Below are 26,825 nucleotides of genomic sequence, written 5' to 3'. Positions count from 1 at the left end.
ATTTGAGGACAACTGGGATTATAAAGGCAAAAGGACTTGAAAACTGAATGTGGGGAATAAAAGAAAGAAAACACTCCAGGTTTCTGGGCTAGGTGGTTGTGTGATACTCACCAAGATAATAAATATGGAAGAGAGATTTCAGGGGAACACAAAGAAACAATGGTATATTTACAGATAAGTAAAAACAGAGGTTACTAGGGCAGTTAGAATATAGAAAAGAGATACAGTTTGTTGATATCACATTAAGAGTCATCAGCATGTGCAATGATTAAAAACAAGTGAGGGTCAATTGTAAAGGTAGAAATTTTGTAACAAAAACAGGGGAGTAGTTAAATTTATAGTCCAGAAACAGAGGACCCTAGGACCATCAAGGGAGAAAAGCACAAGCGGAATGTGGGACCTTATCCAGAGAAGCAGCGACACCAGAGATGGAGGCAGAGATGGGGTCATGAAGAGGGGGGAGCGGCTGAGGACTCTAGATTCATGGGAAGAGAAGGACTGAGAGCTGGCAGCCAGGAGGCAGACTTGCAGAATGTGCCCTTTGGTGGTTAAAATTATATATGCCTGAGTGTTTTTTTTTTGTTTTTTTTTTTTAAAGGAGCTAAAATAGAAACACTGTTAACTGATGGTACATGGAGGGGATTATAACCATTGTAATGAAACAAAGTATATGATTGGTTGAATGTAAAAACTGATGATCTGTCCTGTAAACTTTCACTCAATTCACAATAAAAACTTCAAAGAAAAACAAAAACAAGGGAGGGTAACTAAAGTTATATGCGAAATTTAAGGGGCTAGAGAACAAGAGAAACTCACAAAGAAGCTTACAAAGGGCCCAAGAGGTGAAGAAGAAACCCTTAAAAGGATGGTGTAACGGAAGAAAGGAGTCCTGGTGTGGCACTGTGGGTTAATGCGCTGGACTGTAATGTCAATTTGAACAGCAAGATTGGTGGTTCAACCTCACCAGCTGCTCCTTGGAAACCCTAGACAGGGTCGCCATGGGTTGGAACCGACTCAACGGCATTTAACAGCAACAATGGAGGAAAAGGAAATATTATTTAGTGATGTAAAGAAGTCAAGTGAGATAGAAAAATGCAAAGCATCCAATCAAATTAGCAAGGGCCTGGTGACATGTACAGCAGAGGGGTGACTGGAGTGAATCAATTCAAACAAGAAGGCTGGCCATGAAGCGAACAAAGAAGATAAAACAGTAGTTAGAAGATACCACAAGATTTAGAAAATATATTCTTGAAAGGACAGAAGTGATATGAACATGTTTATAGGTTGAGAAGAACCAGGAGAAAATAGTTGGGAATAGATCTTGAGAATATAAAACATGAAAATCCATAACAGGTGAGAGGAAATATGATACAGAGCAAAGGTAGAGAAACTGGCCTTAGATGGGAAGAAGCCCGTATATCTCACACTGAGATAGGAAGAAAAGTAGCAATGGCTGGATGGGTACAGCTTATAGTCAGTAAGTTAAGAGTCAGTTAGAGTAGAGAGCTAATAAAGGGCAAAATGGGACTACTATCAGGAGGTAGCCCACACCATAAATTCTGATAGAATTTTAGTTTCTTATGGTTTAGGTAGGTGCTACTCAAAGAGTGGCCAGCAGATGAGGAACATCAGTGTCAATAGACAACTTGTTAATAATGCAAATTCATAGATCATACCCCAGACCTGGGAGTTCTGGTGGGACGCTGTGGGTTAACATGCAGGACTGCAAAGTCTACTTGAACTGCAAGCTCACCAGTTGCTCCTTGGATACCCTAAACAGGGTCACTGTGGGTCAGAACCGACTCGATGACATTTAGCAACGACAACAACCCCAGACCTAGAGTCCTGGTGTGGCACCGTAGGATAAGCATTGAACCAAAACACAGGTTTGAACCACAAGGTTGGCGGTTCACATTCACCAGTTGCTCCTCAGAAATCCTATACAGGGTCGGTATGAGTTGGAACTGACTCAACAACACTTAACAACTCCAGACCTACTAAATCGGAAACTCTGGGATTACAGCAAAGGAATCTATGTTACTACAGAGTACTCAAGTGATTCTTAAGCACATTAAAGTTTAAAGAATACTGCTAATAGGTAAGAAAGATATGTAAGGGGGAAAAAAAGGAAAAAACTAAATTTTTGTCTCATCCTTTATCTTGAAAATCTCAGTCACCTGGCATAATATCAACCCAGCAATCTGTATTGATATATATGCTGGTTTGAAATGATACCAGAAGCAACATACGGGTCTCAAGGTCAATAAAATAATATAGATGTTATAGGTACCTAACACACTATATATTGTTATTGTTAGTTGCCATCAAGTTGGTACCAACCCATAGCAACCTTATGCACAGCAGAACGAAACACTGCCCGATCCTGGGCCAACCTCACTACTATTGCCACTGGAGTCCATCGATGCTGCCACTTGGCCAATCCATCTTGTTGGGGTCTTCCTCTTTTTCTCTGACTCTCCACCTTACCAAACATGATATTCTTCTCGTGACTGGTCCCTCCTGACAATATGTCCAAAGTATGAGACACAAAGTTTGGCAATCTTGGCCTCCAAAAAGCACTCTGGCTGCACTTCTTCCAAAATGGATCTATTGGTTCTTTTGGCAGCCTATGGCACCTTCAATATTCTCCTCCAACATCATAACTCAAAAGCGTCAATTCTTCTATGGTCTTCCTTATTCACTGTCCAGCTTTCACATGCATATGAGGTTATTGAAAATGCCATGGCTTGGGTCAGGCGCACCTTAGTCCTCAAGCTGACATCTTTGCTCTTCAACACTTAAAAAGGTCTCGTGTAGCAGATTTGCCTAACGCAATACATCGTTTGATTTCTTGACTGCTGCTTTCGTGAGTGTTGATACTTGATCCAAGAAGAATGAAGTCGTTGACAACTTCAATCTTTTCTCCGTTGATAACAATGTTGCTTATTGGTCCAGTGGTGAGGAATTTTGTTTTCTTGACATTGAGATGTAATCCATACTGCAGGCTGTGCTCTTTGATCTTCATCAGTAAGTATTTTAAGTCCTCTTCACTTTCAGCAAGCAAGGTTGTATCATCTGCATATTGCAGATTGTTAATGAGTCTTCTTCCAATCCTGATGCCACGTTTTTCTTCATAGAACCCAGCTTCTCAGATTATTTGCTCAGCATATAGGTTGAATAAGTATGGTGAAAGAATACAACCTTGTCACATACCTTTTTTTATTTTAAACCATTCAGTGCTCCCATGTTCTGTTCAAACAACTGCTTCTGGGTCCAGGTACAGATTCTTTATGAGCACAATTAAGAGTTTTAACATACTTAGCAATGTTGTCCATAGCTTGTCATGATCCACACAATCGAAAGCCTTTGTGTAGTCAATAAAGCACAGGTAAACATCTTTCTGATATTCTCTGCTTTCAGCCAAGATCCATTGGACATCAGCAATGATATCTCTCGTTCCACAGCCTCTTCTGAATCCAGCTTGAACCTCTGGAAGTTTTCTTGTCAATGTATGATTGTAGCCATCTCTGTATTACCTTTAGCAAAACTTCACTCGCATGGGATATCAAAGAGATTGTCCGATGATTTCCACTTTTCGTTGGGTCACCTTTCTTTGGAATGGGCACAAATATGGATCTCTTCCAATCAGTTGGCCAGATAGTTGTCTTCCAAATTTCACTCAATGAGTGAGTGCCTCCTGTGCCACCTCAATTTCTTGAAAGATTTCAATTTTTATTCCATCAATTCCTGCTGCCTTGTTCTTTGCCAATTCCTCCAATGCACCTTGGACTTCTTCCTTCAGTATTATTGGCCCTTGATCATATGCTACCTCTTGAAATGGTTGAACATTAACCATTTCCTTTTGGTACAGTGACTCTGTGTATTCCTTCCATCTTCTCTTGATGCTTTCGGCATCATTAAATAATTTGCCCAGAGAATCTTTCAATAACGAGAGTCGAGGCTTGAATTTTTTTCTTCAGTTCCCCCAGCTTGAGAAATGCTGAGCGTGTTCTTCCTTTTTGTTTTTCTGATTCCAGATCTTTGCACATTTTGTTGTAATAAAAACACTATATAAAACACTATATCTAAGGGAGCTTCAAAAAGTTTGTGGAAAATCCCATTATCTTTCAATTTCATTTTTTGACAAAATTTGTGAAAGACCCTAGTATACTAGAGTAAATCAGCCATTATTGCTACTAGTGTTCCAATTCATACTTGCACAGGTTTATTCCAAACATAATGTGCTTAAACATGCCTCAGTGATCAGTAGATGGCTGCAGATATGTTTTCCCAGCAATACATTTATCTCAGTCTCATTAAAGGATTCCTAGTGGCACTGTGCGTTAAGCATTGCCTGCTAATCAAAAGGTCAGCTGTTTAAACCCACCATCTGCTTTGTGAGAGAAAGATGAGGCTGTCCGCTTCAGTAAAGAAAACCTTGAGTCACTATGAGTCGGAACTGACTTGATGGCTGTGAGTTTAAATAGACTCGTTTCAAAAGCCTTTTTTTAAAAAAAGGTCCAATCAAAACAGTGTTTTCCAAGGGGATTTGCTGGACCAGTTAAATTCAAGGCAAAGAGGTCAGCCCAAAAAGGTATGGCAACTGCTTTTTGGGATTCCAAAGGAGTTGATAGATTTTCTCAAAGAACACAGGATAATCACAGCAATTTATTATGAAGAAATTTAAAGAAAACTGAAAACTGCATTTGTGAGAAAAAGGCCAGGAAAGTTGAACTGAGGAAAATTTTCCCCCCATCATGACAAAGCAGCTGCTCATGCTTAAAGAGTAACAAGAACTTTCCTACGAGAATTTTGTGGGGAAACCTTGCCCTGATCTTACCCCTTCAGAATACTGTTTGTTCCCCAAACTCAGAACATTTAAAAGGAGTATGATTTGAGTCCCTCAAGGAGGCCAAAAGTGTCATCATGACAAGGTGCAAATCAAAGACCAGAGAATTCTCCAGGGAAGGGTGAGAGAGATGAAAACACTGCCTTCAGAAATGTAGAGACCTAGATGGAGGAGACTTTAAGAAGCAAAAGCTTCACATTTTGATATTTTTGCTTAATAAATGTTTCCATAATTTTTATAGCAATATTTTTTTACTTAACTGCATATATAAAACATTTTATTTCTCCACATCTATATTAGTACTCAGAAGTGTACTTCCAAATCATCATCTTTTCCATTAAGTGGTTATTCTAGAACATGGTTCATTTTTAGCTTTCACAAAGCAATGCTGTTGTTGTGTGCCATCAAGTTACTTCCTACTCACAGCAATCCCTGATGGCAGAGTACAATGGCCCCACAGGGTTTTCCAGGCTGTAATCTTTCTGGCAGCAGATGGCCAGAGCATTCTCCCGAAAAGCCTCTGGGTGGATTAGAACTGCCAACCTTTGGGTTAGTAACTGAGTACTTAACCATTGTGGCACTAGGGCTCCTTCTACAATGCAAAAACTCCTAATTACTCAATCTCTTAAACCAACAAATGGAAAAAGGATTTTTAAAGTACTCCACTTATTTAACCTGGACAAAAGCAAAAACTACGGATAAAAAAAAAAAAAAGGATGACTTTCTTTTGAATGGTATTTGTTGAATGCAATGAAGTCTTTGAAAACAAAGTCCTCTGTCATCTCAGAGATTCAGCAAACCAAGGGATGCTGTTCTTTTACCCATAACCATAGAAAGAAAGGATAGCAATCAGGTTAAAAAGCAATACAGAACAACAACAACAAAAGCACTACAGACATCTTAAGAAAAAATAAATCCCATATTTATAAAGTTTTTAAATGATGATTTATTATAGATCACCTGTCATAAATAAAGAAGTGGGGCATAACATTATGTTAGATTGAGGTTAGATTAAAAATTGGGTCAAGTGATAATGAAACAAGGTTTCAAGACTGCTTATATTTAGAGACAAATAAATAAAGGCTCCTTAGAACAGGTAATACTAGAAAGTCTTAAGGAACAGGTAATACAGCAAGAAAGAACTTGTTGGTCAATGATAAATACATGGAAATAATGATGATGATGAAACCGTACAGATAACACAATTAAACATTTTGTTTGGCTGTTACATGAACAAGCAAGCTGTTCAAGTTTGGAGCCAACAAGGCAAGAAAAGTCAGCTCATCAGGATAAGTCCCCTTCCAAGACTGAAACTCAAAGGGAACATACAAGTAGGCTTTAAACTCACTGGTGACCAGCTTGGTATACTTTTGACTGGCAGGGGGGAAAGACAGCAATAAAGACATGGGCTGAATTCGACCATGTTCCATAGACACATGTTGACCTTGGAAATCCTATGCAGGGTTGTTATGAGTCAGAATTGACTTGACACTTGATGATACTTAACAAAAAAGTCTGAACCTAGACCTGGTGATGGTGGTGATTAGGTAGAGCAGTATCTGGTAGCATAGTGGTTATGAACCAGGCTGCTAACCTCAGGGTTATGAGGTCCCAGCTGTTCCATGGACGAAAGATGAGATTTTGTGCTCCCGTAAAGATTTACAGCCTCGAAAACTCTGTAACGGGGTCACTATGAGTTGGAACCAACTCCATGGCATATAACAACAATATATCTAATCTGGAGTCCTGGTATGACGCTGTAGGATCAACACTGGTCTGAAAACCATAAGATCAGCAGTTGAAACCCACCAGCTGTCTCCTTGGAAACTCTACTCATAGTCCCTATGAGTTGCAACCGACTTGATGGCACTTAACAACAACATATCTAATCTGGAAATATTTCTTCTAGATAAGCAAAGGACTAGAGAATGTTCAAGGAATTAATTCAGTGAAAGAGGAGAAGGTTCGTTCTAAACACAATCAATTTAAGATTCTGGGGCAAGAGGAGGGAAAACAAAGGGACCTAACATATTACAGGAACAGAGAGAAGGCCAGGTGAGTGACGAACAAAAAGCAAAGACAAGAATGGTGTTAAAAGAGGCCACAGAGAGAAATCAAGTTTTCAAAGGCTTCTGGATTTGTAATTTAAGAGCCAGCTTGACTAGACTCATGGAAAGAGAAAGACTGTGTGTTGGCAGCCAAGAGGCAGGCTTGCAGAATGTGCCCTTTGGTTGTTTAAATGATTATATATTCCTGAGTGTTTTGGTGTACATCCCCCTACACCCCCCAAAAAAACAAACAGAAAATAAGAGGGAATGGAAGCAAATACTGTTGAATGATGATGCATGCAGTGGATTGTAATTATTGCAATGAAATGATGCGTGTATAACCAATGTTCTCCCATGTAAACTATCACTCAATTCACAATAAAAACTTAAAAAAAAAAAAAAGCCAACTTGAACACGTTTCTACAGGCCAAAAATGGGAATATCATATGGATAAGTAGAACAGATTAGATCAAATTTAAGAAATTTAATCCACACCTTCATAATGATACACCTAAATTACTTAATTAGTGGGCTCCAATTGAATGAAACTTCAAAGGGCAACACAAGAAGGCAAAGTCAAATATTATAATGAAATATGCAAAGACTTGGAGTTAGAAAACCAGAAAGGAAGAACACACCTAGTATTTCTCAAACTGAAAGAACTGAAGAAAAAAATTCTATGGGTAAAATATTGAAGGATGCAGAAAGATGGAAGGAACACACAGAGTTACTGTACCAAAAAGAAATGATCAATGTTCAACCATTTCAAGAAGCAGCATGTGATCATGAGCCAAGAAGGAAGAAGTCCAAGGTGCACTGAAGGCACTGGCAAAGAACAAAGTTCTGGGAATTGATGGAATACAGATTGAAATTCTTTAACTGATACAGCACTGGAGGCACTCACTCATCTATGCCAAGAAACCTGGAAGACAGCTACCTGGACAACTGATTGGAAGAGATCCATATTTGTGCCCATTCCAAAGAGAAGTGACCCAATGAAATGTGGAAATCACCAGACAGTATTGTTAATATTACATGCAATTAAAATTTTGCTAAAGATAATTTAAAAATGGCTACGACAGTACATTGACAAGGAACTGCCAGAGGTTCAAGTAGGATTCAGACAAGGATGTGGAACAAGGGATATCAATGCTGATGTCAAATGGATCTGGGCAGAAAACAGAGCATCAGAAAGATGAATATTCAAAGGCTTTCGACTGTATGAATCATGACAAGCTATGGACCACATTGCAGAGAATGAGAATTCCAGGACACTTAATTGTGCTCATGAGGAACTTGTATGTAGGCCAAGAGGCCAGAAAGTTAAGTAGGAGCCAGATGAGGTAGAGCCTTATGAAGATTTTTGGTCTACTAATTATCGATTGGAGTCCTGCTGTGGCGCTGTGGGTTAATATGCCAGACTGCAAAGCCATTTGAACTGCAAGGTCAGTGGTTCAAGATTACCAGTTGCTCCTCAGAAACCCTATACAGGGTGCTATGGGTCGGAACTTACTCGATGACACTTAACAACAACAACAATTATTGATTAATAGAGAAAATAGGAGCAAATCTGGAGTTCAGTAACCAGGTTATTGACTGAAATTAATTCCTACCTACTCCTTCCTCACCAACCTTCTCTAAACAGATCTTTTTTAAAAGAAAAAACAAAAGGGAATCTGGGCTTTCATCACTTGTCATTTACTGGAGCTCATTCTCAGCTATCATATACCAGATAAAAATCATCATTATTCTTCCCATTTACACTACTCATTTGTGTCTGGTTTTGATTTAAAAATATTCTATTCATATGTTTTTAAAATTTGAGAAACCAAAGAGGAAGATTTAATTGAATAATGTAAGAAAAAAGGGGAAAAAAGTTCAAATGATTCTTCTAGGAAGGCAAAAGAGAAATGAATTTCTTGAAGACATACCTAAACACATGAGTTAGCATGGGGGAAATGCAGAAACACCAGCATAAATACAGATGTCAAACCTACCCTAATCATTCATCAGAAAAAATTATAAAAGAGAAAAAAAGAAACATGCATTTTGTATTACTAATCTTAATTAAGACTTGAAAATTATTTCCACTCAAACTTTGAATATACTGTATTAAAGTCAATGTTAAGAACAGATTTGTTTGAAAATTATTCAGTTTTCTTTAGTTCCCAACACAGAGACTAGCATAAAGAATTTATCATATTCCTCACCACCCTACATCTCCTAGAATATTTATAAACATAGATATCTTATGCTATAATATATTTGAATATCATTTAAATTTCTTCCACTCTTTAGAATTTTATATTTTTAATTCACAAAAAGTAACTTAAAATACATATGTCTGAACATTTTAGAGGTATGTTTTCAAAGTGATGAACAGCAAGTATACCTAATACTAACACAACTGTGTATTAAACTCTGATATACCACTTTGAAAACTTACCAATTAGAAAATGTAATTTTTACCTCTTCTAGTCCAAACTGTTCCATAGAATCACAGTATACTTCACTGTCTGAATCACTGGTCAAATGCTGAAATCCAGAAACATCTTCAACATGATCATCGTTTATATCTAAATATAATTTTAAAATAATTACATGCTAATAGAAATAACATGTCATTTTCCATTTTAAAAATTCATCACCTCTAAAATATTGTCATGTTGTTGCTGTTGTTAAGTGCTGTTGAGTTGGTACCAACTCATAGTGACCCTGTATAGGGTTTCCAAGGAGTGCCTGGTGAACTTGAGCCATTGATCTTGCAGTTCAAACCAACTTTGCCATCCAGCTCATTAACTCACAGTGCCATACCAAGACTCTACAATATCTGGAGACAAAGTTAGATTTTTTTACATTTACCAATACTTTAAATTTAGTTAGTAAATTTTCTTTGAAAAGATGGCAAACTATTTTATCATTGAATTATAGAAAGATACTGTCCAGGTCAAGCCTTATAAAACCTAATATTCATATAAGAGAAAAGCTAAGAAGCCTAAATTTGGGATGCAAGTATGCAAGTTTGGATGTTAAATTAAGAAATTAGATTCTTTACTGAGTTTCAGCAAAGGTCTCATGTCATCAGTGGTTTGGGTTAAAAGAATATCATGAATAAAAGTAAAAACTTAAAGGATTACATTTTTAATATTATATATAATAGCACAATTTGAAAAAACTCTGTAGATAGAGCAGCTGAGGACTGTAGACTCAGGGAAAAAGAAAGGCTGTGTGCTGATGGGCAGGATGCTGGCTTGCAAAATGTGCCCTTCGGTTGTTTAAACAATTGTATATTTCTGTGTATTTTTGTGCACATCAAGGGAGGAAGGGGAGGGAATAGAGGCAAATACTGTTAGCTGATGGTGCATAGAGGGGATTGTAATCATTGCAATGAAGCAAAGTGTGATTGGTTGAGTGCAAAAGCAACTTTCTGCAATTTTAACTATCAATTAATTCATAATAAAAAGCTTTAAAAAAAAAAAACTCTCAAGAAAAATATAAAAATCCTGACCCTAATTCAGTCTTTTACAGCTGTTGGTTGGTGTCATCGTTAAGTGCCAGCAAGTTGGTTTCAACTCATAGTGACCCTGTACAGGGTTTCTGAGGAGCAGCTGGTGGGTTTGAACTACCAACCTTGAGGTTCAAACCGATCTTGTCACAAAAGGACTCCTTCACAGCTATAACTCCTTATAAATGAATAAACTGTGGTGCTGCGGGTTAATACGCTGGCAAGTTTGGTGTTTCAAACTCACCAGCTGCTCCCCAGAAACACTATACAGGGTCACTAAGGATTGGAACCGACTCAATGGCACTTAACAATAACAAGATGCTATTAGAGTCTGGGTGTGGTGTTGTATGATAAGCACTGGGCTGCTAACTGCAAGGAAGGAGGTTCAAACCCACCAGCAGTTATTCAGAAACATTATACAGCTTGCTATGAGTTGGAACTGACTCAACAGCACTTAACAACAAGAAGATACTAATAAATAAGCATTTTTAATCCTATATTGCTCCTAAATATCCCAAAACATACTAATGGAATACTTGATTCATAGGAAAAAGAATTATTAAGGGACAGTACCGTGGTGAATGCAGACAGTAGTTTTTCCAGTTTGTTCACAGTTTTGCTCTAAAAGTTTGACTTCTTCAATGCTTTTGCCATTCAGAGAAGAACTAGTGTGAAGGTCATTCTGAACAATGCTGTCTTTATCATAGCCATTGGTAACAACCATTTCCAAACTGTTATGGTCTGCTGATTTTTTCATCATCTTCTTGTCTTTTATGAAAAAAATGGAGGGAATTAATCAAAGTTCATAATCGGTCAACTTCTACATCTTCTATGTTTTGCAACATCTGTGATTCATTTCCCCAACCTATCAAAATCTCTGCACATGGGTTTGTATTTGGATCAGAGAGAGGGTGGCTCCTTGAAAGCAGGTTTATCATTTGACATAAACTCACCCAACTTTGTTGACTAGGTCTTTAAACTCTTTCAAGCACAGGAAAATTGCTCTATAAGACCCAGTAGAGCAAATCAATCAAGAACCATTAAGAAGATCCTTCAAAGAAGGTATCATTCATCATACCTCACTGAAAATGGAAGGCAAAATTAAACTGTACGGTTTGCTATTGTATCTTCCTGCTTCCTCTTTCTGAAATATTTTTCCCATTAATTACTGATATTCTTATGAGCAATAACCTTAATGTAGTAGTAGTACCCCAATCGTCCCTCTTCATCAACATTTTGAGTTTGTATCCTATTCTCTGCTTTCCATGCTAGTATTAATGAGACACAGAAAGTTTAACTTGTCTCCTATCTCTGGCAGCACAGGCATATTTATGTTGAAATAATAACTGAAACAAATAAATTTCTAGAGTCTCTGGGTGGTACACTTAAAAGACTTGACTGCTAACTGAACAGTTTGCAGTTTTGAGTGTTCTCAGAGAAGCACTGGAAGAAAAGTCTGATTATCTACTTCTGAAAAATCAGTCACTGAAAACCCTAGGAAGACACATACCCACCCACCCACCCCCAAAACAGAGGGAATAGAAGCAACTACTGTTGAATGATGATGCACGGAGGAGATAGTAATCATTGCAGTCAAACAGTCAGTGTAAAGTTGATGTTCTCCCATGTAAACTATCACTCAATTCACAATAAAAACTTCAAAACAAAATAAAAAGTGAATGATTGTTATCATGACTAATTGTTATTGTCATAACTGTAAAGGTAGAGGTTTTGTAATAAAAAGGGGGTGTAGTTAATCTTACATTCCAGGAACAGAGGCCCCTAAGACCATCAGGGAGAAGAGCATGAGCGGAATGTGGGACCCTAACTAGAGAGGCAGTAACACCAGAGATGGAGGCAGAGATGAGGACATGGAAAGATAAAAGCAGCTGAAGGCTCTAGAGACTCATGCAAAGAGAAAGGCTGTGTGCTGGCAACCAGGAGGCAGGCTGTCAGTATGTGCCCTTGGGTTGTTTAAATGATTATATGTTCCTGAGTGTTTTTGTGTACATCAAAAAAACCCAAAAACACAGGGAATAGAAACAAATACTGTTGAATGATGATGCATGGAGGGGATAGTAATCATTGCAATGAAACAAAATACAATAGGATGAGTGTAAAATCAATGCTGTCCCATGTAAACTATCATTCAATTTACAATACAAGTTTCAAAAAAAACCCTATGAAACACAGTTCTACTCTGACACACTGGGGTCGCCATGGGTTGATATCAATACAATGACGACAAGTTGTTAATACATTTCTAATGCAATTTCTGAGGCACTACATGTGGGACAATAGCTTTTTCAAATTTTTTATTGGTCCCGCCCAGGGATGACACTGGAAATGAGTGGTGGTGGTTGTGTGCCACCAAGTTGGTTCCAACTCATAGCAACCCTGAATAGGGTTTCCAAGGCTATAAATCCTTATGGGAGCACAAAGCCTCATCTTTTTTTCTTTCTTCTTTTTGAAGTTTTTATTGTGAATTCAGTGATAGTTTATACATGGGAGAATATCAACTTTACACTCATCCTATCATATTTCATTTCATTGCAATGATTATCATCCCCTCCATACATCATCATTCAACAGTATTTGCTTCTATTCCCTCTGTTTTTTGTGTTTGTTTCTTTGTTTGGTTGGTTTTTTTGGATGTACACCAAAACACTCAAGAATATATATACAATCATTCATACACCCAAAGGGCATACCCTGCAAGCCTGCCCCCCCAGCTGCCAGCACACAGCCCCTCTCCCTCCTTGAGTCTAGAGTCCCCAGCCGCTCCATTGCTAGTGTCGCTGCTTCTCTGAATAGGGTCCCGTGCTCCACTCCCGCTCTTCTTCCTTGATGGTCCTAAGGTCATCCGCTCCTGGACTGCAAAATCAACTACTCTCCTCTTTTTGCTACAAAACATCTATCTTTACAGTTGCAACAATTGCAACCAGTCCTGATAATAATTACTCACTATTGAACCACAAGAATCTTATCCCCATCTCCTTTCACCAGACCTGTCTACACAGGATGAAACCACTCAGTGAAGCTACTACATTCCCTTGCACCCTTTGAAACTAAACTCCCTCTTGAAAACTTGTAAGCCAATCACTTCATGCCTTTATAGCCCACCCCACCCCCCATTTTAGGTATCCAATGTCTAATTTGCCCATCCCTATCAATCCTGTGTACAGAGGGGATGGGAATGATTCTTGCTGTGAAGATTCCTTCCCTCTAGGTTGGTATTTTAAGCTACTACATCCATAAGTATAGGTCAAGTTCATCAAATTGTAGCATATTACACTTTTTTTCCTCTTCTTTCTTCCAGTCAAGTTCTGATCATCGAGCCACTGAAGCTAGGTCAAATGGGTACTATCTGCAAGTATGGGTGTTTTTGTGCATCTCCCCTCACTTCATATCAGCTAGATGCTTCATTCTCCACTCTAGCCCTCAGTAGCTATGTCCTTGTCTATGGGCTCAGGAGTCCCTAGGTCTCACCATACTCTTGGTTGACGGAAGTCTATGTAACGTGGTTGGACTCAGCCCACATCTTCATTGCTACTTTACCCCACTTTCATTCATCAGTAGACCAAACTGGTCACCAGCAAGATTAGCAAGATTATATGCCTGATTGAGTTTCAGTCTTGGAAGGGGGTTTGCCCTGAAAGGACTTGATTGCTTGTCTTGATGGCTCCCCTGAAGACAACTTGCTTGTTTTAGTGGTAGTAAATCAGACTGCTGTTTTTGTTTTTGATTTTTCCTGCTGGTCGTTCTTTCAGAAGTATCTTCTGTTCCTCTAGCTGCTCCAGGCTGGTCTGCTTATCTTTTCAAGAGAAAATTTCCCACCTCAGAAGATTCTGGATGGGGATCAGGATTCTACTTAAGATATTATACACTACAAAGGCTACACAAGAAGGCCCTTTCACTGGGCAAGTTTTTGCACCCCTTTTAGGTGTTCCAATCAGTTATAGGCTGAAGACAGGCTTATAAGCTTTCTATGATCATGTTTCCAGCTATTCCTTTCTCTCTCCCTCAAGTGTCTATATTATAATAGTATGCAAGGGAAACCAAAATTCATAAGACAGTCAAGCATCTTAACATTATTTCTCTTCTTTTACCCATTCAGACTATGCCTCAATTCCTCTGTCACAGAGCTCTGTTGTTTCCAGGTTGAACCTCATCTTTCTTCCATGGAGCGATTGGTAGCTTTCAACTGCTCACCTTGCCATTAACAACCCAGTTTACCAGGGCTCTTTCTGGAAATGAGTACCATTCCCCTTTTCAGCAAAAGAAATGATGTTAAGCAATTTGTCCAAGATTGTTCAGTTAATAAGTATCCGTGCAGGATCCAAAGTCAAAGTGGATCTCTCTCAACTTTAAAGATCTCTCTGTGTCTTTACTCCCAGTCTTTTCCCCTCCAAGGTAATTCTTTAATTTTTAGTAACAATCGAAATGCCTACCAATGAAAGAGTGGATAAACACACTATGGCATATAAACGCAGTGGAATACTATGCAACATTAAAGAATAACAAATATGTGAAACACTTTATAACATGGATGAACCTGGAGGTCATTATTCTATGTAAAATGTCAGTAACAAAAAGACAAATATTGTATGAGACCACTGGTGTAAAAAGTTAAAAAAAAAAAAAAAGTTTTCACACTAAAAGAGACATTCTTTGATGGTTACTGGGGCAGAAGGTGAAGAGAGGGTGGATCACTGGATGGAGGATAGATGCATGTTAACTTGGGTGAAGTGGGAAAGAGAAAAAACATCATAGTGGCCTATTCTTGTCAGCCTTCAATTAATCCCTATTCCATCTGTGCCTAAGGTTGACTGTCCCTTTAGTTGGTAGGAGAGTCTTTTGGTACACAGCCCACATCTTATCACAAGCACTAATTTCATACAACCCCCCCAAAACTGCCTAAATGTGTTCATATCCTTTTATCTTAAGGTAAAATTACTAGTTCATTGTCCAAATCTTACCATTATTGCTTTGTTCTGCTCTTTTCACTTCTTCTCGGGTCTCTTCTTCCTCTGACTCAGCTCCACTATCGCTGCTTTCAGCTTTACCATTCACGGTTTTGACATTTGGAGTAGTTAGAGTATTACCAAGATCTAAAATATAAAATGATGACTTCACTTCTAATGCTGTCATTCACAAATAATGTTATAACTTAAAAATAATAAAATCATTTTGAAGTATACTAAAAATTAAAAAAGTTTGATATAAGATACCTTTCTTTAAGAATAAATACTAGGGTAAGTCAAAAGTATTGGTGTTAGGGTTCCAGCTCATACACACACTGGTTTGTTCTAAACAAATGCGTATAAACATGTCTCTGAGATCAGTGGATGGAAGCACACGGGTCCTTGCAGTAATTTTTATCTTAAGTCTCTTTAGGGTTTCTTCAGAAAAAGGTCAATTAAAACAAGGGCTACCTAGAGGATCTTCTGGGCCAGAGAGGTCAGCATACAAAGTTATTGTGACTCTTTTGGGAGACTCCAAAGGGATAATTTTGATAGATTTTCTTGAAGCACAAAGGACAATCATAGGCTTAATGAAAGAAGTTTTCAGAAAACTGAGAACTACACTAGTGTGAAAAAGGCCAAGAAAGTTGCATCGAGGAATATTTTCTCATCACAACAATACACCTATTCATTCTTAGAGGTTATCCTATAAGAGTTTCACTGACAAATATTACCCCATCCACCCTATAGCCCTGATCTTCCTTTTCAGACTTTTCTCTTCCTAAAAATCAAAGAACATTTCAAAAGAATATGATCTGAGACCATCAAGGATGTCAAAGCTGTCATTTTGAGGTGGTGTAAACTGAATTCTTCTGGAAAGGATTAGAGATGGAAATATTGCTTTTGGATGTGTACAGACCTATATGAATTAATAAATGGAATAGATTTGCTCTGTAAACCTACACCCAATTAACAATAATAATGAAAAAAAAAAAAATAGTGTATAGATCCAGACGGCAGATAAGTCAAGAAACAATAGCTTCACATTTCTTTAATAGTGGTTACTATAGTTTTATGGTGTTCTGGTATGGCTCTGTGGATTAATGTGCCAGACTGCAAAGTTGTTTGAACCAAAAGGTCAGTGGTTCAAGCTCACCAGCTGCTCCTCGGAAACACTATGGGTCGCTATGGGTCAGAACTGACTTGAAGGCATGTAACAACAACAACAACTATGGTTTTATAGCAGCATGTTTTAAAAAAAGGTTTTTATTGTGAACTGAGTGGAGGTTTACAGAGTCGAGCATCAGTTTTACAACTAAAAAATACATATTGTTTCATCTCAATGATTATAGCAATACTTTTTTACTTACCCTCATATGTAACTATTACATAAATACCTGAGTACTTTTAATTACTGGTTTACATGAAAAATTATAAAGCTGTCTTAAATTCCTTTTGAATGAGACAAAGGATAAGATATCATCAATCAAAATAGTTATTAGAGATGAGTGATTCTCTGCATTCATGGTAAATGAAGAGACAGCCGCTATATAGTAAAGTATTATTAAACTATTTTTCCATCAACCCTTTCTAAGATATTAAAGCCCTCCTTAAGTGACTAGTATAGCAAGTTTCAGAGTCTCATCTGACATTCTTTTTGATCTTTTCCTTTTTCTTGTCTTCTTAACGTCTTTTTGTTTTCTTCCTGTATGCAACATTCTTATAAATGGAGAAAAGATTGAAATTGTCAAAGACTTTTTGGATCAACCATCAACCCTCATGGAAGGAGCAGTCAAGAAATCAAATGACATATTGCATTAGGCAAATCTGTTGCACAAGACCTTTTTAAAGTGTTAAACAGCAAAGACGTCAGTTTGAGGACTAAGGTGCTCCTGACCCAAGTCATGGTATTTTCAATAACCTCATATGCAAGTGAAAGCTGGACAGTGAATAAGGAAGACCCTAGAAGAATTCATGCATTTGAGTTACGGTGTTGGAGGAAAATATCGAAAGTGCCATGGGCTGCCTATGAAGAACTAACAGATCTGTGTTGGAAGAAGTGCAGCCTGAGTGCTCCTTGGAGGCCAGGATGTCCAGACTTTGGACATATTGTCAGGAGGGACCAGTTGATGAAGTGGGATAGCATGTGTTGTAGGGTAGAGGGTCAGAGAAAAAGAAGAAGACCCCCAGGCAAAATGGCAGTATCAATGGGCTCAAGTATGGCAACAATTGTGAGGTTAGCCCAGTACAGGTCAGTGTTTCGTTCTGTTGTGCATCGAGTCGCTATGAGTCAGTACTGACTTGATGGCACCTAACAACAACCTAACAAGTGACTAGTGCTTCAAAAGAGTAGTCTTCTTAAAGACCAGCAGGAAAAATAAAAACAATAACGGCAGTCTGATTGACTACTACAAGAACAAGCAAGCTGTTTGCCCAGAAGCCATCAAGACAAGTGGTCGGATCCCCTCAGAGAAAACCCCTTTACAAGACTAAGACTCAAAGGAAATACACAAGCAGGCATGTGGTCTGGCTGGTGACCACATTGGTCACAGATAAGGGGAAGTGGGGCAAAAACAGCAATGAAGTTGTGAGCTGGGTCTGACCTCATTCAATAGACTCCTGTGAACCCAGGTTGAGACCTGGTTGGCCAGCAGTATGGCAAGGCCTGGGGACTCCTGGGCCCAGAGAGAGTGACATGGCCATAGAGGACTACAGCAGAGAGTGAAGCGTCCAGAGAAGATGAACAAGAACACCCATGCTTGCAGACAATACCCACCTGACAAGGCTTCAATGGCTGGATGATGAGAACTTAACTAGAAGAAGAAAGAAGAGGAAAAAAAAAGAGTAATCTGCTACAATTTGATGAACTTGACCTATACTTATGGATGTAGTAGCTCAAAAGAGGGAACTAATCTTTACAGCGAGGATCATTCTCACCCCTCAGTACACAGGGTTAATAGGGATGGGCATCTTAGACATTAGCTACCCAAAATGGGGGAGGGGCTACCAAGGCAAGAAGTGACTGGCTTACAAGCTTTCAAGAGGGAGCCTAGTTCCAGAGGGGGAGGGGGAAGATAGAATCTCCACTGAGTGGTTTCCAATCTGTTGGGATGGGGCTGATGAAAGGAGATGGGGATAGGACTCTTGTGGTACAATTGTGAATAACTGCAATCAGGACTGGCTGTGAGGGTCAGAAATGTAAAGGTACATGTTTTGTAACAAAAGGAGGGGAGTGGTTGAGTTTTCAGTCTAAGAGCAGAGGTACCCGGGACCCTCAAGTGAGAAGAGTGGAGTGTGGGAACATACTCAGAGAAGCAGTGATGCCAGAAATGGAGGCAGAAACGATGACGTGGACAGATGGAGAGGCTGGCGACTCTGGACTCAGGGAGGGAGAAGGGCTGTGTGCTGATGGATGGGCGGCAGACTTGCGTGTTGTACCCTTTGGTTGTTTGATGATGCATGGAGGAGATTGTGATCATTGCAATGAAATGAAATGCGATGGGATGAATGTAAAGCTGGTGTTCTCCTATGTAAACTATCACATAATTCACAATAAAAAAAAAAAAAGAGTAGTCTTCTATGCCTAAATATAAAAATAAATAAACAATTTTGATCTTAATAACAATCTTAATCTAACAAAATGTTTGAATTGCATTTTTAAAATTCTTTATCTTTAGGACTTCATTGAGTACACTCAGTTGCACACATTATTATGTCTTTCTGATATCTAAGTTTTTTAAGCATCAATTAATATGATTAATCACTTAAAGAGGGAAACTGTCCTTAAAGTCATAAATTCAGAATAAGTACATCACAGATTATCTAACTTAAATGTTCAGCTGAATCACCTGTTATTATTGTTAAGTGCTATCACGTTGATTACAACTCATATCAAATCTGTATAGGGTTTCTTTCTAAGGAACAGCTGGTGAGTTTGAACCACCAACCCTGTGGCTCAAACTGATCTTGTGGTTGAGTGCTTATCCTACAGTTCCACACCAGGACTTCTGATCACACCTGAGATCTAGTTAAAAATGACTATTATCCTACCCAGAGAGGCAGTGAGGCCTGGGATGGAGACAGAGAAGACAACGTCAAGAGATGGTGGGGCTGGGGGCTTGGGATCAGGAGATGGAAAGGGGCTGAGGACTGTGGGGGGGGGTGCAGGTTTACAGGGTACACCCCTTGGTTGGGTGAGGATGCATGGACAGGATAACTATGCCAACGAAATGATGGATGATGGAATGAATGTAAAGCTGATGTTCTCCCATGTAGACTATCACACAATGAACAAAACATTAAAAAAAAAAAAATGACAATTATCAATGAGTAGGTCTGAGATGATCTGAGATTATGCATTTCTTTAATACTACCATTTGATACTAGTGATGTGCGTCATAGGACCACGTTTTTAAAAACATCTATCAACTCTTTCATGAGATACTGAAGCCCTTCTAAATGATTAATGCCCCAGAAAGGTAGTCTTCTTCCATAAGTTTTTGGCTATGTTTTCAATGATACAAATATATTTTGGATGCTTTCTTATATTCCAAATATTAAGTTTCAACATCTCAGACACTTTAAAAAACCAGGCCCATGTCGTGCTGCGGGTTAATATGCTGGACTGCAAAGTTGGTTTGAACTGCAAGGTCGGCAATTCAAGCTCACCAGCTACTCCTCGGAAACCCTATACAGAGTCACTGTGAGTCGGAACCGACTCAACGGCACATAACAACAACAAACAACTCTTAGAAATCCTGGTGGTGCAGTGATTAAGGTCTCAACAAACTAAACAAAAGGTCAGTGGTTCAAACCTACCAGCACTCTGAGGGAGAAAGCTGTGGCATTCTCCTGTAAAGTTTACAGCCTAGAAAACTCTGTAGGGCAGTTCTACTCAGCCCTACTAAGTCACTGTGATTCGAAATTGACTCATTGGCAAGTGTACATAACTCTTTGATGTACACTATAGTGCAAAGGAAAAAGTAATCACTGTTATTCAGAACAAAGATTTCTAGTATAAAAGAGTATATGTGTAAAATCAAATTAACTTAAATACAAATAAGATTATGAACTTCTGATATTTTTCTTTAAAAAACCTTCCTAGTTCAGTTCCATAAAAATGGCCTAGAAGCAATGAATGCCAATAAACAGTGAGTATGCATGATGTCCAGATTACTCTTCTTAATAGCATTTACCTTTAGGAAAACAAAATCTAGGTGAGCTTGGAAAATATTTGAGTCTAAGATGGGCATGAAAATAAGATGTACCTGAGATATTTTATGCCTGGAAGAAACTAAGCTGTCAAATACAAAATCAAAAGGGTATTGGAGACTGCATCATGAAGTTTCTACTGGCCAAGATGGGACTGAGTATCAAAAATATGGCAGCTGAGAGACGGAAGGAGTTTTTACATTAAGTATCAATCCAATCCTCACTGTATACAGGGTTGATAGGGATGGGTAACTTAGACATTGGCTATCTAAAATGGTGGGGTGTTGGGTAATAAAGACGCGAAGTGACTGACTTACAACAAGTTTTCAAGAGGGAGTTTAGTTTCAGAAGATTCAGGGGAAGGTAGAGCCCCCACTGAATAGTTTTCTAGATGGGTCTGGTGAAAAGAGATGTGGATAAGAGTCTTATGATTCAATAATAATTGTTATCATGACTAATTGCGACTATCACAACTGTAAAGTTCTGTAACAAAAAGGGGGGAGTAGGTAATCTTACAGTCCTAGAAAAGAGGAGCCTAGGACCATCAAGGGAGAAGAACACAAGTGGAATGTGGGACCCTATCCAGAGAAGCAGCGACACCAGAGATGGAGGCAGAGATAATGACATGGAGAGAGACCAGATGAGAGCTCTGGACTCATGGAAAGAGAAAGGCTGAGTGCTGGGCAGCCAGGAGGTAGGCTTGCAGAATGTGCCACCTGGTTGTTTATATACATTCCTGAGTGTTTCTGTGTACATTAAAAAATAAACAAAAAACAGAGGGAATAGAAGCAAATACTGCTGAATGATGTAATCATTGTAATGAAATGACTGGTGTAAAACCGACGTTCTCCCAGGTAAACTATCACTCAATTCACAATTTTTTAAATATATATAATGGCAGTTAAAAGGGTGGAGTCACGGCCTCCCAGGTTTCAGAGTTGGTTCTGGAGTTTGAGGTTGCAGTGCAGGTCTGTCAAGAAGAGAGTGGGCAGAGGAACAGGACCTGCCAGGGTAAAGGAACTGGAATCATTATTCAGATGTACTAGGATAACGTGGTTGCCCAAAGCTGATGGAGAATTGCTATCTGCTATTCTAGGGGGCACAGAAGGCAGAGCTCAGGGCCAAGGCACCCACACTCAGAATCCAGAGGGTGCAGGCAACTCCCTGAGTCTAGAGGGCAGGACCACTGGCCAGATGATTCAGGGAACAAGATTACTTTCAGGCCTTGAGAGCTAATATAATTTGTTCTGCTGGGGTTTTTTGTTTGATGCTTGTTATCCCTTGTTTCCTACCAATTTCTCCCATTTATAATAGAACTGTCTATGTTGTACCTGTGCCACCATTGTACTTTGGAAGCAAATAAATTTACTGTATGGTTAGTTGTCGTTGGGTCAATTCAAACTGATAAAGGTCATTTACAAAAACTTATAATATTATATTTAATGGTAAAAGACCCCCTATGTACAGAGTAAAACTGTTCCATAGGATTTTCAAGGCTGTGGCCTTTCAAATATACATCACCAGGCCCTTTTTCCAAGGTACCTCTGGGGGGTTTGAACTGCCAAACTTTCAACTTGTAGTCTAGGGCTTAACTATTTGTGCTACCTAGGATTCTTTGTTTTTGTTGTTATGTGCTGTGGAGTCGGTTACGACTCATAGAAGCCCTGTAACAGGGTTTCCTAGGCTTTAAATCTTTACGGGAGCAGAAACCCTCATCGTTCACCTGCAGAACAGCTGGTAGTTTCGAACTGCCGACCTTGAGGTTAGCAGCCTGATTCGTAACCACTATGCTATCAGAGCTCCTCTGGAGATTCCTACTGAACTTAATTTCAGGTTAAGACAAAACACAGGGGAAGGAACAATTCTCAACACATTCTATGAGGTCTGTATTTCCCTGATACTACAGCCAGACAAAGTCATCATAAAAAAAACTACATACCAATATCTTCTATGACTACAGACATAAAAATCTTCAGCAAAATACTAACAAAAAGAATCCAGTATCGTCAAAAAGGATTGTATGTCATGACCAAGTGTTATTTATCCCAGAAACGCAATGCTGGTACAATGTTGGTACAACATCTGAAAATCAATGAATCTAATAATATAATTTTAGTAGACTAAAAAGACGAGTCAGTTGATATAATCTGAATATATACAGAAAAAGTATAACATCTAACATTCTTTCATAATAAAAAAAATGCTGAAGAAATTAAGAATAGATTGATAAAGGTCACTTACAAAAACTCATAACAACATATTTCCTCTAACATAGAGGATAAAACAAGGATATCACACAGCAACTGTGTGCTGAAGACCTGAGGGGCAAGGGGGAAGGATTGCATGGAGGGGACTGTAACCATGGCAATGAGACGATATATGATAGAATGAATGTAAAACCAATGTTCTCCCATGTAAACTATCACATAATTCACAATAAAACATTAAAAAAAAAACAAAACAAGGATATCAGCTCTTGTTGCATCTATTCAATATTGTACTAGAGCTTCTAGCGAGGGCAATTAGGCAAGACATCCAAATTGGAAAGGCAGAAGTAAAATTATGTGCTTAGAGAGGACATCATTTTGTATATATAAAATCCTAGAGAATGAATATAAACACACACACAAACTATTAGAACTAATAAAATAGTTTGGCAAGACTACAGGATATAAGATCAATATACAAAAATCAGTTGAATTTGTATATACAATCTTACTTGCTGAAAGTTATTAAAACATGAAGCACTTACTGATGAAGATCAAAAATTACACTTTTCAGTCTGGGCTACAACTCAATGTAAAGAAAACAAAAATCCTCACAACTGGACTAACAAACAACATGATAAATGGAGAAAAGATGCAAGTTGTCAAGTATTTCATTTTACTTGAATCCATAATCAGTGCTCATGGAAGCAGCCATCAAGAAATCAAAACATGTATTGGACAAATCTGCTGCACATGACCTCTTAAAGTGTTAAAGAGCAAAGATGTCACCTTGAAGGTGTGCCTGACCTAAGTCATAGTCTTTTCAATCATCTCATGTTTCTGTGAAAGCTGGACAATGAGTAACATTGGAGAAGTGATGCAGCATTTGAATTATGGTGCTAGAAAACAATATTGAAAGTACCATGAACTGCCAGAAGAATAACAAATCTGTCTTGAAAAGAAATACAGCCAGGATCCAGGATGGCAAGACTTTGTCTCACATACTTTGGACAGGTTCTGATTTCCCTAGAGGACATCATGCTTAGTAAAGCAGAGGGTCAGCGAAAAAGACCCCTAATGAGATGGACTGACACCGTGGCTGCAACAATGGACTCCAACACAACTATTGTGAGGATGGCACAGGACCTAGAAATACATTGCACATTCACAGGTTGGAAGACATAATGTTCTGAGAATGGCAATGCTCCCCAAATTGATCTATCGAAACCTCATTTCATTATTTACAGAAAGTGACAAATTGATCATGTGCAAAGGAAGTGCAGTGAATTGTGTTCCCCAAAAATATGTGTTGTAAATCTTAACTTCTATACCTGGTGTGTCGCTGTAGGATAAGCACTGGACTGACCCACCAGCCACTCCTCAGAAATCTTATACAGGGTTGATATGAATCAACAACAACATGCCAGTGATTATAATCCTTTTTAGAAGGGAGGTTTTTTTTATATGTTAATGAGGCATGATAAATGTAGGGTGTATCTTGATTCAATCTCTTTTGAGGTATAAAAGATTGAATGCAAACTAGCAAACTGAGATGGGGGCGACTAGAGATGCCAAGCCACATGAAGATTACCCAAGAGCAGAAGCTCAAAGAGAAAAGGACCTTTCTCTAGAGCTGACAGAGACAGAAAGCCGTCCCCTAGAACCAGCACCCTAAATTCACACTTCTAGGCTTCTAAACTGTGAGAAAATAAACTTGTTTGTTAAAAGCAACCATTTGTGGTATAGCATCCCTAGGTAACTAAGATATAAGTGATCCAGAATAGCCAAAACAATCTTGAAAAGGAACAGAGCTGTAGAACTCAAAATTTCCGATTTTAAACCTCACCACTCATTTATTGGTACGGTGCTGTAGGATAAGCAGTGGACTGCTAACTGCAAAGTTGGTGGTTCAAGCTCACCATCCGCTCCTTGGAAACCCTAATACAGGGTTGCTGTGAGTTGGAACTGACTCCATGGCACTTAACTCATTCATATTCTGAACAAGTCCATATGACAGTGATGCATCTGTTATACTGGGCCTAACTTTTAACAAGACACTGAAATAATAATAATTAAAAAACCTGTCTTATAATATGGCAGCATATTAAAATTTACAAACATCCGTAACTTTTTTTTTTTTACTATACTTATGGCTACAGATTTATTACAGCCAAAAAGGCTGCAAGGAAAGATACACAGGGCAAGATCTGTGAGGCTTCTCAATAGGGAGCTGTCATGTCCAGTAGACACAGTGTTTAGAGAGGACATCATTTTGTATATATAAAATCCTAGAGAATGAATATATATATACACACAAACTATTAGAACTAATAAAACATCTCCTGAGAGCAGATGTTCTTGCCAACCAGGAAGCTCTGTAAGTCTCCGTGTTCAGGGATTTTAACAGCTGTCCTGCATGACAGGCTACACCTGCCTCCTGAGGCTAGTTGCTATGAGACTCCCAGGTGCGTCTTTTTGTTCTAGCTAGCCCCAACATGGCAACACAAATTCTCAGGTGTGGCTTGCAAATCTCAAATCAAGCCACCCAATTACTACAAGGGCCATTTCTCCAGAGTCAAGAACAAAGGTTACTTTAAGTGGTGCAAACCCAGCTCACACTGATTTTATGTGACGCTGTGGGTTAATGCACCAGACTGCAAAGCCGTTTGAATTTCAAGGTAGGTGGTTCAAGTTCACCAGCTGCTCCTCGGAAACTATACAGGGTCGCTATGGGTCGGAATCGACTCAACGGCACTTAACAACAACAATTAGAAGTCTCAAGCTAGGGCCTAAAGACATGCTCCCGGAGTATCTAGTTTGAGAACCATCTCCCTGGTGGCAAAGACAACTACCTCTTACCTGCTCATGTTTACATGGTGAACTAATTCTCTCTTACCAGCTACAAAGTCACAATTTCTCATTTGCAAGGATGGTTCACAATTGAGACTTTTCCCTGACTGACTTCATTCTTTTAGCTGGTGTTTCTCAAATAGTGATCCTTAGGTCTATTTTGGGGATCCAAGTTATCAAATCCTGTAGCACAGCCAGGGACTCCTGCTGCTCTGGGAGCTGTCTCACGCAAAATCTCTTTTCCCAGAGGAACCAATGTGGGTTCACTGCATTCCATCATCATCCTTCTGTTTGTTCTCATTTGGCCATGGGCAAACTCCCTAGAGCAGTGGGGAAATGACAGGAGCCCTGGATGGATCTGGAAGCCAGTGGCAGGGAGTAGGGGACTATGTTCTCAGTCAAGGGGAACAGGAGTTGTGACCTGAAAATTCAGCAGCCCCAGGACCCAGAATGCCAGACACGAGCGTAGATGTGGCTAGAGGGGAGGTAGTGTCCCACATGCATTGGGAATACCGCCCTACCCTACCCAACTTCTTCTAGTCCTCACGACCTCTTGGGCGCCAGGGAGAACAGAGGTAAATTGAGTCAAGGGAGGCACAAGGGGATGGGGACAGACAAGGGGTGGGAAATGCCCAAGCAAACAAAAACAGGAGCTATGACTCTGAGGTCAGTGACTCTGGCGGCCTCAGTACCAGGGGGTGCAAACAATGAGAAAGCGCATGTTGTGCAAAGGCCTCAAAGGTTTGGGCTGGGGCCAGGGCTGCTCAGAGTCCCCCTGGGTCTGCAGCAGCTGTGGGGTGCCCTGGCTGCTGCTTAGCTAGGCGCCCATGGTCTGCAAAAGGCCCCTCGGATCTGCAGCGCCTTCACTTCAGGTCCTCACCCTGCTCTACCACCTCTCACAACCAGAGGCTTGGCTCTCTATTTACCCAGATGTTGATGTTCGCTGCCGGTCGGCAAGCAACCAGAATGAGTCAGTGTCATTGCCCCTCACCCTCTCAACATCCGTAACTTCTGATGCAGCAATTCTATTTCTAATATTTCTTACAGCTAAACCTTATGGAACAGGAGACAGTCTCCTCAACACATGGTGCAGACAAAAGTGGAAGTCAATATTGCAAAAGAATGAAACGAAACCTTTATCACACACTATAAAAACTAACTCAACATGGATTAAAGACCTAAATGTAAATC

The 26,825-nt window shown here is 39.2% G+C and overlaps 1 protein-coding gene across 1 annotated transcript in view; it reads right to left on the bottom strand.

Moving 5' to 3' along the window:
* The window catches only part of ACBD5 (acyl-CoA binding domain containing 5), a 91,760-nt gene that overhangs the window by 31,345 nt on the left and 33,590 nt on the right, over positions 1 to 26,825 (bottom strand). The window contains exons 6-8 of the mRNA XM_006871685.1: positions 15,382 to 15,513; positions 10,976 to 11,170; positions 9,367 to 9,473 (exon numbers count right to left, since the gene is read on the bottom strand). Coding sequence (XP_006871747.1) covers positions 9,367 to 9,473; positions 10,976 to 11,170; positions 15,382 to 15,513 — 434 coding nt within the window. The remainder of the gene's footprint in view (positions 1 to 9,366; positions 9,474 to 10,975; positions 11,171 to 15,381; positions 15,514 to 26,825) is intronic.

The sequence above is a fragment of the Chrysochloris asiatica genome, unplaced genomic scaffold (assembly GCF_000296735.1).
Source record: "Chrysochloris asiatica unplaced genomic scaffold, ChrAsi1.0 scaffold00172, whole genome shotgun sequence".
Classification (NCBI taxonomy): domain Eukaryota; kingdom Metazoa; phylum Chordata; class Mammalia; order Afrosoricida; family Chrysochloridae; genus Chrysochloris; species Chrysochloris asiatica.
Note: the sequence above shows the minus strand (reverse complement) of the source record. Positions and strands in the feature narration are given on the sequence as shown.